Source organism: Sciurus vulgaris (genome assembly GCF_902686455.1).
Source record: "Sciurus vulgaris genome assembly, chromosome: 4".
NCBI classification, from domain to species: domain Eukaryota; kingdom Metazoa; phylum Chordata; class Mammalia; order Rodentia; family Sciuridae; genus Sciurus; species Sciurus vulgaris.
Genome location: NC_136464.1, coordinates 41,686,630 through 41,699,245, shown reverse-complemented (window position 1 = coordinate 41,699,245; position 12,616 = coordinate 41,686,630). Strand labels below are relative to the sequence as shown.

The window sequence follows — 12,616 nt, the reverse complement described above, 5'->3', positions numbered from 1 at the left end:
ACAAATATCCCAGCATTTGAAGTGGCAAGGCAGAAAGTTCTCTGTTCTCTTTCATCCAAACTTTTGATATTTTAATGTTACAGATTTTCTATCCCAAATGTCAGTTTCTCTTTTATTTTTCCTTTTGCTGTCACAACAAGCACACAAGTATATTCCATGGAATTTTACCAAATGGCACATCTCGTATTTTGTAAACCATATACACACAAACTTCTCTCTCACCCTGCATTAGTCAGCTTTCTGTCACTATAATGAAGCACCTGAGGCAGTTAATTTATAAAAACAAAGTCTTATTCTGGCTCACAGTTCTGGAGGTTCAGGATGAAGATCTGGCAGCCTCATTGCATTGAGCCTCGAGTGAAGGAGCCATATGATAGCGGGAATGCATGGTGGAGCAAACCACTCATATCACAAGTCAGGAAGCAAAGAGACTGAGAGGGCACGCCCCCAGTCCTTAGGGACCGCCCACCAGGCCCCGCCTCTTAAAGGTCCATAACACCTCTCAAAACTGCAGACCAAGCCTTTAACACATGGATCCTTGAGGAACATTCAATATCCAAACCTCAGCACATGCCTCTGCCAAACTGTACTTCAGGGCCATGGCTTTTCCTGCTCTGATCTCTGACTCTTAATTCAAATACCCAGTCCTCAGGTTCCAGCCATGAAAAACATTTGGGTTTAAAGGGAGCCTGACAGGTAAATGAGGAAGAATCAGGTCTCACCCCACAAAGGAGGGGCCCTATGTATAATGGTCACTAAAGTGACTGACCACAGCAGGCTACAGCATACTGAGACCATTCTAAACCAGCCCTCCCTCCTTACTGACATAAATTCTGTCTGACTGGGAATAGGAGAAAGAAAGCTGGAGTCTAGCAAGCCCCAAATTCTAGAAATCGGATGGAGCCTTGGCTCAGAGCATGGGTCTTAGAGTCAAAAAGATCTCTCTGAGCTCCATTTTCCTCATTTGTGAAATGTTCCAATAATCCTACCTCAGAGGGTATTGGGCGGCGTAAATAAAGTAATATATATAAAGATACTTATGGATCAGCATCGAAACAAGTCACTATATCCCCAAACCACTTCTGTTTGACTTTGGAAGGAATAAAACTGCCTTTACATTCAATTTGCTTTTTAATTGGGCTCATCTGCAGCTAGTACTGCAGTGAGTGGGGTGGAGGAGGGGCCCTGGGAGTTCTGGGGGCACCATTTGTCTTGGCCATAGCAGCAATGAGAATCCACCCACAGCACGTGGACAGTTCACTGCCGCCATGCTGAGGGGGTAGCCCACACTGCTTCTTTCAGGGTTGGGTTGCTTTGAAAAACAGCACATGCATGTCTGCCACTCTGGCTCACCTAACACAGGCACACTGGAAAGCAAGACAGAAGCTTGGCTGTGCATAAGGGAAAGAGCCAGGACAAGCAGAGACTGTCAGGAAGTTAAATTTTGACAGAGAATGTTTTTGGACAGAAACTTAGTCCCAAAGATTTTCGTCAAGAGGCCAATGACCTGGGCAGGCAAAGGCAGGCGGTCCAGCCCAGAATCCAAAAGCTCTGGACTCCAGAGAGCCTAAAGTCAAATGGGTCAGCACCCTGGACAGCGCTGAGGGGGCCCTCTGCTCTGACAGGCTATGTATGGTAGATCTGAGGTGTCCCATTCACCTCTGCTGTCCGGATTAGACTCAGCAAACATGGCAGGTCACTGCCAGTCCCTCCCTTGCACCATGGAAGCCTCACAGAGCCACCACACACTTTCTATTGCTGAACCCACATACAGCCTCAAAGACACCTCAAGCCAATGCCCTACAAGTGATCCACCAAGTGAAAGCTACTGGTCACCCTGCATCTTTGCAGAATCAATGATTAAGGGCAGTCTAGTTGAAAAATAACTTTAATCCCACCAAAAGTGGCAAAAGCATCCACGTCAGAAAAGAGGGGCATATCTTTGGGGTTTCTGGGGGTTTCTGGGTGGGTAAGGAGAAGAGACAGGCAGCTCGGTGTGTCTAAAGAATGAAACAGCTGCTTTCTAGCTGCCTAGCCCCACCCTGATTCAAAGATCAGACTACCCAGTATCCTTATCTGTCTCCCATCTCTCCTCTGTCTTATGCAAAAATTATTTGACAACTCCGTCATCACCCATGAGTTTGTTCATTTGAGACTATTTCTTGGGAGGATTCTCTGTGCCAGGACCATGCTGAGCAGCAGCAACACAGCAGTGAAAAGCACATGTCCCACTCTCCTGGAGCTGACCACCTGGTAAGGGAGTCCAGGGTCCACTAAAGACTAGCCCTGGTGAGTATGAGGATTAGCTGAGGGCAAGCTGAGGGCAGAAGAGTGTGTGGGCAAGACACCAGCTCTGTAGGACAAGTGGGATCAGGATGTCTTTCTTTGAGGACCTGCTTCTTGAGCTGAGTAGGGATGAGGGATGTAGCAGGAAGAAAATACAGGGGTTGGGCAAGTGCCACCAGTGTCATTCAATCTATAAGGATCACAGGAGTTTGGAAGGTGAGCAGACTGGAGTGCTACTATGGCTGAGGTTCCCCAAGCCCTAGGGTGTCTGCAGGCCAGAGCAGAAGGGAAACAATAGCACCTGAGAGAGACAGGCTTGGAAGGGTCTGAACACAGGAGATGCCAGCACATGCCCAGCCCTGGAGGTATGGTGGTGTCCATACCTCCCAGAGGGCCCAGCCTCTGTGCAGACTGAACTTCAGAGTAGGGAAAATAGCCCAGAGGATTCTCAGGGGAAGGCTTGGACCCTGAGAGATGCTCTGTGGCACCAGGGGCTGTTACATGGTATCCAACTCCTCCTCAAGAACCAGGGACTAAGCAGGGGCGGGAAGGAGAGACCTGCTCCTGGACAGAGTCCAATCAAGTCCCTAGAGCCTCAGGCCACCCTTGTCCCCATCAGCATCTCATCATTATTTCAGCACAAAAACTGTTTGCTCTTTCAATTCTTCCTGGAAGGCTCCAAACAGCATATTTGTTCAAGAGCTGAGGACAGCATTCCAGTCTTAGGGAAGCAGAGTATTTAGCAAATGCAAACATATGCTGACTTCTTTTCTTAGTTACATTCTTGGCAAAGAAATTATTTCACCAGGAGACAAAATGGAACTTCCAGAGTCCACCCATTCCATCCTGGCTCTGGCCTATGGGGCTACTGACCCTCACCAGTACCTCTCCTCCCTTAACACATAATGAGGTGGCTATGGCTATGAGGAGGTAACCCAAGGACTCCTATGAGAGAACACCTCTGTACCCCTACTGGTGGTCACACAAATCTGCACATGTGACAAAACCACACAGACATAAATCTGTACCCAGGAGAGCATATAAACTGGTGAACCGTGAACAAGGCCCATGGAGTACCAGATCCTGGTTGTGATATTGTACTATAGTTGTGCAAGGAGTGACCCCTGAGGAATCTGGTTGAAGAGCACATGGGATCTCTCTGCATTATTTCTCATAAATGCATGTGAATCTCAATAATCCTCAAATAAAATATTTTAAATGAAAAACGTGAAAACCATTTTATTTCAGAACTCAGACTGATCTTTTTATACAGAGCAATCATAAGTAAACATGAAGTTATTTCTCCAAAGCCCATTTTTGTGGTTTCCTAACAAGTACATTATACTTTTTTTCATATGAGAGGTCTTTAAAGAAGCCCTGTCTATCCATGCAGTATCCCCAGCCACAACAGCCCAGGCTGGCCACATGACACTCCGGGCATCCCTCCCTCTGAACTCTGCCCTAGACTGAGACCGGAAACTCGGGGCAGATCATGGTGGATGGAGGCAAGGAACCAAGAAGCCCGTGCAACCATCCAACATGAGAGGTGATTTTTAGAGGGGAGGCCTCCAGGAGGACCCAGGCTGGCAGCCTCCACTGCTGCTGGCATACAGCTCTTCAGATCCTTGCCAACAGTTTATTAATATTTTATTGAAAACTCTAAGACAATTCAAACTTCAATTGTCATGATAAGGTACTGTTGCTAAGCAACTTCAGTGCCTATCTTCAGATCTGTTTTTTGCAGGTCTTACCCTACTCATGAAGCTCAAGGTTGGGCCCAACCACCCCGAGGACCACTCAGTCCAGACCACCAACCACCCATTCACAGCCCAGTCAGTTCCCCAACGCTGGGCCACTGCAGGTGAAGCCAAACATCGCAGGTCTCCCAGCACCCAGTTGTCCCTGCACCCTAGCCCCAGAGCAGGCACCCACCCACCCCCCACTCACCATACTCGCTGTCGTAGAACATGACGAACTTCTGCCAGCGCAGCTCTGTCACCAGCCTGAGCATGACGTCGTTGAGGCGGACGGGTGGTCTCGAAGCCAGTGTGTAGGCCTCGCCGTCCGGGCTGGGGTTTAAGTGGCAGGCGGTGCGTGGTGACCCCCCAGGGTTGCGCTGGACAAAGAGGTGTGGGATGTGCATGGCATCTGTGAGGGACTGCAGGGCGTTGGCAGACGCACAGCCGGTAGATGTGACCAAAGCCAAAATTCCCTGGGTCATGAGGTCACAGGCTAGAAAGAGATGGGAAAGAGAGGGAGGGGTCACCATCAGCAAAATGCTTCACAGGCTTCAATTCACACAGCCTGTGCCTGGCAGCTCATGCACAGGGCCCCAAGAGATAGATGCTCCCTCCAAGGACCAAGAACCAAGTCATGGGCCAGGCCAGCAACTCATGAGCAGTCTCACTGACAATCTCAGCTAGGCATTCTTGTGCCCATTTAACAGATGAGGAAATGGAGGTCGGAAGGAGCTATACAAAGAAGGATGCTAGAGTGAGGATCCCTCTCAAATCTGCCTGGCTCACCCAAGAGAGTTCTAATCTAGTGATCATACCCAGGACTGTGAGCCCTTTAAGAGCTAAAAACTCATTTTGTGAATCTGGGTGTCCTAGCAACCTTGCCATGGGTTGAGAATATGCTGTGTGCTCTACAACTATTGGCAGAACTAAACTGAACTAGGACTGAGAGGCCTGAATGCTATCAGCAAAGCAGGTAGACATGTCCTTACCCCACAGCACCCAGGTTGTAGGCAAAAGAAAAGGCTGAAAACCAGCTCCTCTGGCCAAGTCACTCGAGTACTATTGTGAAAATACCAGGTCAAACCCCAGATGAAGCAGCTGGCTCCAGAAGCCCAGACTGTTCCAAAGCCACTTGAAAATCACAAAAGAAGATATGCCCGCAGCTCAAAAGGTTGCTGAGGGCATGCAGGAGGAATGCGACAGGGCAGCCAGCAACCTCTTCTAGCATTAATGCACTCAGGGACTCAACTTTTGAAATCACCCAGTGACCACAAGGGGCACCCCTTTTAACCACCCACTCATGCCTTTTTAGGATGCCAGACCAGCTAATAGAAAGATGCACCTCCCATGCCACAATCCCCCATGCCAGTTTTGAGGCAAACATTTCTTCTGAATGCTTTGTGTGACGGCAGGAATGTGGGAAAGCAGATGCGGTTTCAAAACACAGCCTGTGAATGGCAGCAGGCCATCTGCTGCACGCAGCAGACTTTGAACAACTTTGACAATGTGATTCTTTCGGTCAGGAGCCCTTGGGTTTATGTAATGCTCGAATAGGGCTAGGGGAAGGAGGCAAAGACAAGGAAACCCACCCGCAAGGAGAAGGCAACAGCAGGCCAGGTCCCTCCACACTCACCAGCATCCAATGTGGTTGCTCCCCTGATAGGGGCTGGCCTTGCCCCTTGTGAGCATCATGACAGCTCAGATCACACATTCTCCTTGCTGAATCCACTGCCTCCAAAGCCAGGGACTGGAGGTGGTTACACGAGGGACAATGAAGTCTCGCCTGAGAATTTGAAAGCCACCCAAATGCTCTGCCCTCACCCACCCAGACTTCCCAGAAATCCAGTCACATCCTGCATGTTTAGACCCCTTGGCAGCTCCCAAGAGCCTCAGAAATAGAGTCAAACTCCATACCTGCAGCCTCACGCTCCCTACCACACCTCTGCCCGCTAGACTCCAGCCAGCTGCTCACCCTTGGCCTCTCAGACTCACCTCTTCAACCCACATGCCCACTCCTACTTCAAGACTCAAACTACTTTCTCAGATAGACTAAAGTCCCCTTATCACAGGATCCCCCACTTTCCCTGTTACTGTACCACATGGTTGCCTGTGTAACTGTCTGGCTCTTCAACTTGACCTCAAGCTCCAAGAAGACAAGGTCAGTGCCTGCCTGCTGTGTTCACCACCCTTCCACAGGCAAATAAGTGCCCAGCACACAATAGTCAGTAAAGACTCCTACAAGGATACCATGAGTCCCGAGATTTTCATGCTCCCTGGTCAACAATTCCTCTCTGGGCACTCATCCAAACTGAAGGAACAGCATTAGGTCCAAAAGCATGCAGAGGACACTTAGCAGTACTCTTGGAATATTGCTGACAATCTAAAAGATGCAAATAGGTAAGTGGTTATGAAAGGGCTCCATTTGCCGAAAGCATATGCAGCCTTTAAAACCATTCATGAAAACACCACAGTAACATGGGAAAGTACTTGTCATAAAAAGGTATGTGAAAAATAATGCGAAATTGTACGTGTTTTATGATATCAATTAAATAAAACTCAACACGCATGAAAGAAAGATCGGAATGAAATCATGCAAAATGCTAGAAGCGACTGCAATTTAGAAGAAGCCTAAATTCTTTTCTATACTTTGCCAAAATTTTGTGACATGAATAGGCAATTCCTTTAGCAAAGGAAAAAGAATTCTCCAATAATGGCTAAGCATGAAAGCTACGTAAGAGGTAGGACAATTGTAGCAGAATTTCCTCTGGGTCAAACTCTGTCAAGTCCTTGATGTATGTGAATTCATGTTATTCTCAGGTTGTCCGTGCAGGGAAGGGATCACTGCATCCATTTCCCAGATAATGAGATGTGAGACCACACAACCGTCAAGGGACATGGCTGGCCTGATACACCACCCAAGCCCCAACAGTGCCAGACACAGGGGGAAAACACTTCTGAGAAGCAGTCAAGTGAAAAAACCAGGACACAAAATTATATGCTCACCCTGATTACAACTAGATAGAAAGCATCCGTATGAATAAAGCAAGAAAAAAAAATTCTAAAAGCTACAACACGGTGATGATGAATAGGTTGTTCTTTCTTTTTTTTTGTACAGAATCTCTTTAATGCCAAGATATTGCATTTATAATCTTAGAAGCAATTTTATAAAATAAACTGAACATCATGGGGGCATAAATTGTCCAGAAACACCAGCCATTAGTTGTGGAGAGATGATTCCAACCAGGACATCAGAGAGAACCCGCCTTGCAGCCGTCAGTCACTCCAGGCTCTCGTCACTCCCTCTGACCAGTTCCCTCCCAAGTCACTTACAGTAAACCCTAGGAAGTCCCCAAATCCATATCCACCAGGCCCTGAAGCCACAGAACCTCTCCAAGGCCCAGTTTCACACATGTGCACTGGGGACAGGGACTGGCTCCTGCCCTCCTGTATGCTTCATGCATATATCAACACACCTACCCATCCCACTCAGGCCCCTGCCCTGAGCACTTGGGATCCACCCAGAAGACAGACACTACAATTTGGCCTAAGGAAAAAAAAAAAAAAAAAAAAAGAGGAAGCTCTCAGAGAAGTGTGAAGTGTGGTTGGCATCAGAGCCTCAAAGGAAGAAAAGGATTTAGACCAGCAGTAATGGTGGCAGGGGTTGTTGAGTGGGGGTGTAGCATGACAAAGACCCAGAAGCCAGGTAGCACCCCTCACCAGGCTGCAGGAAAAGACCTCACACACCCAGTTCTGGTTTTTCCCTTCTAGTCAGTAGCCATGTGGTCCTGGGCAGGTTTCCTTGCTGAGCCTCAGTTTTCTATTCAATGGGGATAAGAATCTCCCCCCAGCAGAGCTACAGGACTCAGAACATGGATAGCAACTGCCCACAGACACTGTACACATAAAGATGACAGATATCAGTTTCCCAGTCCTTTCCTTGGACCCTCCCCATCTCATCAACTTCTCCATCCAAGTCATGCCCAGGATCTTAAGTGCTGGTCGTCACACCTAAGATCCATTTGCTCCTCATGCTGACAGCCGTCCCTCATGGAGGTGGGCATGGCTGACCCACCCCTCATGCAGCCATCTGCAGTATCACAAGCCACCCAGCCTTAGCAAACAGGGTGGGTAATTAAGGCTGGAAGTCTCTCCCAGGCACTAATGGAGAGACCCAATGCGAGTCAATTTTCAATCCACTGTGAATGGCCTGCTAATTGGGGCACTGTTGAAATGATGGTTATTTGGAGGCTTCTAACATAAAAATAATAAGATCAAAATACATCAGATCAAAGCCAAATTAGCTATTAGCTTAATCAAGGTTATGTGAGAGGAGACATTACACAACTTGTGCCCTGGTTGTGACAAAAGACATTGAACTCCTGGGTATGAGTTTGGACCTTGTTGTGGACATACTGTGAGACCTTGGGTGAGGGGTCAATACTCTTGGGGCTTCTTCCCACCATCCCCCATAAACACACACACACACACACACACACACAAACACACACACTCACACCAACACCAAATAAAGATGATGGTCCCCACTTCCCAGGGCTGCTGGGTGCATTCCATGAAAGGTTTGTATCTGTATAGAGCAATGTGGGCTGCCTGGTGCCTAGTAGGACCTCAGAAGTCAAGGTCCTCCAGCTTGAAGCTTAGAGGTGTTTCCAAAGCTCTCTAGAGGATAACAGCTTTTGTTATCGTTCTTTGCCTCCAATATCATATAGTCATAAAACTGATTTCTCTCTTGATTAGAGTGCAGACTTGATGGATTGGTAAGGGCTCCCTGAGCAGGACTCACTGGTGGGGAAAGGAAGGAAGTAGAGATGAATCGTAATGAGCAGCTCAAGGTCCTTGCCCAGAGCTCTGGCCCAGGAAAGCAGAGGGTCAACAAGAAGGTGTGTGAGCCGGTCAGCAGCTTCCCAGGAACTGGGAGGAGAGAGGCTGCTCTGAATTCAGGGTTGGCACCAGAGAAGAACTGTGGGAGCTCAACCAGGGCTCCCAGACACGCCCCTCCCATCCACTGTCACACTCACACTCCCATCAGCTTCCCCAGGGAAGATGTCAGCAGCCAAGGATCTGGTTAAGATATGTCTGGTGCAATACTGACCACCTGACAGGACACACGCTCACTAACTCTCACCCCAGGTGAGTTTTCTTATCCCTTGGTGAGAAAATTGAAGCACAGAGAGAGCTGGTCATTTGACCAGTGCTATACAGCCAGAGAACCTCAGAACCAGGTCACCAGATCCCCCCAATCTCTTGCCAATAATGGGAAGAGATGGAGGCGAACAGGAGACAGAGCCCAGGACTCTGCAGTTAATCTTACATCCCCTTTCCTGGACAGAAATCCCAGGGCAACTCCAAGCCTAACACTCACCAGGAAAGAGCAAGCAAACAGGAATATGGCCTGCCCTGACTGGAAGCAATTCTTCAGTCCATCAAGTCATTTGGTACCTGACTTCAGGGTGGGGACTAGAGATAGGAGAAGCGCCTCTCCCCAGTTACTGAGGTCATCCTGGGCACTATTCTCCATCCCCATTGGGATATCTAGAAAATTCCCAGGCCAACACTGTGGGAAATAATACCCCACAAGGCTTATGCTAGAAGAGACCCACCTTTCCAGTGCCCTGCCTGTAACGACACTGGCCACTGCCAGCCCTGCCCTGCCTTTGGCCAGGCATCCTGGATGCTTTAATTCCCAGGTTCAGTCATACCTGCTCCCCCTGGGAACCAGACCTGATTCGTGAATAGAGGAGTTCCACCCATGCCGCCCCTGCTCCTCTGGGATCACAAGCTCCCTCAAACAGCAGCCCCTGAGTTAACTGGTCTCTGGGTACCACCCTGCAAAAACAGCCTGATGTTTCCAGGTGAACAAGGCAAGCGAGAGCCTCCACCTGGGGAAGAAGCAGCCTGGCTGGTGCTTCGCCTCACCTAGGCGTAGCAAGGCTTAACTGGTCCTGCAGACAGCAGGAGAGCCAGGCTCTGAGCAGACCCAGACTGAGCCCTACCTGCCAAGAAGGAATGACCTCTTCCCAAGGGAGTCCACTACCTCTGCAGCCCTGAGGCTGCTCCCTCGGGCCATCTCATGCCTCCAATCATCTTAACAGCTGCAGGCACCCAGTCTCCCCCCTGCCACCCTTGTTATCTGAGTCCTTCCTTTCCTCCTTTAAATTGGCACTGGCTTTATGAATATTTGAATTCTAATGGCTAATGCTTTAAATTAAGGTAGCATTTATAAATACTTTATGGCCAATGAATAATTGACCAAATTTAGTATTGTCATAACTCATAGTAAATTATTGATCTATGGAGAATAAACATTTTTCATCTTTTATTAAGACATCCAAAGGGTAAACAAAACCACAGAATGGGGCTACATGGGGGGCAGGGCTGTTAAAGGCCAGCACTGGGCCTCTGCCCTAGAGTGCATGGATCCTCCCCCAGGCTCCCTATGGAAATGTGCCTCCCTCCTGAGTGCAGAGCACACACTTGATAAGCAACCTGTCCACCACTTGCTTCGGTCACTCACACGCTAGCGCTCCATATTTCTGGAGACCTGCAAGCCCTTCCTCCTCCGGCCTTCACTGCCCTCCTGGCCCAGGATCCTCTCTGGTCACTCTATTGCAGGCTCCCTCAGTCCTCTGTCTTCACGTAGCATGACTGTTGAAACCTCGACCCAGGGTCGACCCATGGCAGGTCAACCTGCCCATCCACTTCTCTACCCCTATGAGCAAGCAACAGAGAGTGGCAGAGAAAGCCACACACCTGGCAACTTGATGACCTTGAAGCATTATTGTCACCAACCCCCACGGGGTCACCAACTCCCCACCCTACTGTTCACCTTACTTCCTTTCTTCACTACTACTTCCCTTCCTTTTGTCCTCAAGCCTCCCAGGGTCCTACCCCAAGTTCAACTGATGACCTTGCTTTACTCTTCATCAATAAACTAGAAGCAAGCATCACAAGACAGCTCCGCTTCCTGCCTCCAGATCTTCACATCTATCTGCATTTGTACTGAGAGTTGAAGAAGGAAGACTCCCCGGTCTAAGGCTGCTCCCTGCTCCTGGGCTCAGGATCCCCTGCCTCTTGCCTTCTCCCATACTCAGCTCCATCCTTTATATCCTCTCCCTGTGGAATAATCAGTCTTCTATTTGCCTCTAAAGATTAAACCCTGGTCCCACTGAAATCTCCACAGTTTTTCAGCCCATAGCCCTTCCCTGGGCTCCTAATCCCCAGCCAACAGCCCACCTGATGTCTCCCCTGGGGGAATCTACTGGCCACTCACACTTGTCAACACGGACCTCCCAAGGGTTGAGCTGATTCCTCGATCTCAGGAAAGTGGCACCCCCATCTACCCACTTGTTCTTAATTCTCCTTCCTTCCTGACCCCCTGCACGCAGTTGTCAGCAAGTCCTAGATGTTTTATCTCCCAAATGTAAATTGGATCTGTCCACTTTCCTCCATTCCACTGCCATCACCTTGGTCCAAGCCATGATCACCTCCCCAGGGGGCCCACACACACCATCTCTTCTACATGCCACAATGGTCTGGCCTTTATGAAGTCCCAGACTGTGCTGTCCCTGCTTAAAACCCAGCTTCCCATTGCCCTTAAAACAAAACACAGGGCCCCGGAGGCTCTGGGTATCCACACCCACGCCCTGCCTTCCAGGGAGCCAGACTTTACACAGTAACTCCACGCCCCAAGCTCTTAGCCCTGCAGTCTCCTCGCCTACTCCCCACACTGCCTACAGTGCTCCTGCCCACGCCTGTCTGCCTAACGCTCTTCTCTGTGTGCTTTGTGGGCAACCATCACCCCTCCAGTGAACCGTTCACAACCCGCAATCTTCCCTTGCTGTGGTTTGCTTTGCACGGATCATCAGCATTGGCCTTGGTGGACTATTCTGTGCCCCCGCTGCGCAGCAGTCTCCTTCCCTGGCCCATGGGTGCATGCACAGGCACCTGAACAGCACGCTCCCAGCCCCTGACCGGGTGCCTGCCCTGGAGGACAGAGCTGCAACCTATTTAATGCACTAAACAACTCCGGAAGAGAAGATTTCATGGGCAAGACACAGAATTTTCAAACTTGCCAATTCCTTTCCATGCCCTCCAAAAAGAAAAGCCACAGCCCACAATTTGAAGGACAGTTAGTTTCTTAAAGCTGACACTCTGCAAGGAGAGGAGCCAGGAGAGCTCAGAGGGAGTGAAAGATGAGTGGGGAGGAAAGAGGCCGGCCCGAGGTCTGGCCTGAGCAGCAGCACCTGGGCAGCTTCTCTCCTGGAACACCATCAGAGCAGGAGTCTTCATGCCCTTCTGGCCTCAAGCCCAAGCCCAGCCCAGGGAAGCCCAGGACAGCAGGGCCAAAGGGACGATGAACTGTAACCTACAGCATGTGGGCAACTGGCTCAGGCAATGCACAGAGCCAACTAAGAGGATGGGGAAGAGTTAGAGGCGCCATGGGGTCTCTGGGGCCCCATCCCTCTGCCAATTAATGAATCAAAGCTGATTCCCTGCTCCCGCGGGTTGGAAACACAGGGAACACTGGGTGGGATCGTGCTCACTTATTTATAGCTCTCCAGCTCCTCGTTAAT

The 12,616-nt window shown here is 49.5% G+C and overlaps 1 protein-coding gene across 3 annotated transcripts in view; it reads right to left on the bottom strand.

Annotated features, from left to right (window-relative positions):
- GRID1 (glutamate ionotropic receptor delta type subunit 1) overlaps positions 1-12,616 on the bottom strand; it is a 753,528-nt gene that overhangs the window by 583,562 nt on the left and 157,350 nt on the right. For 2 of the 3 annotated variants that reach the window (XM_079138204.1, XM_079138202.1), the window contains exon 3: positions 4,234-4,518. The exons of the other annotated variant lie outside the window; for it this stretch is intronic. In XM_079138204.1, the coding sequence (XP_078994330.1) occupies positions 4,234-4,518 (285 nt within the window). The remainder of the gene's footprint in view (positions 1-4,233; positions 4,519-12,616) is intronic. 3 annotated transcript variants of the gene reach the window in all.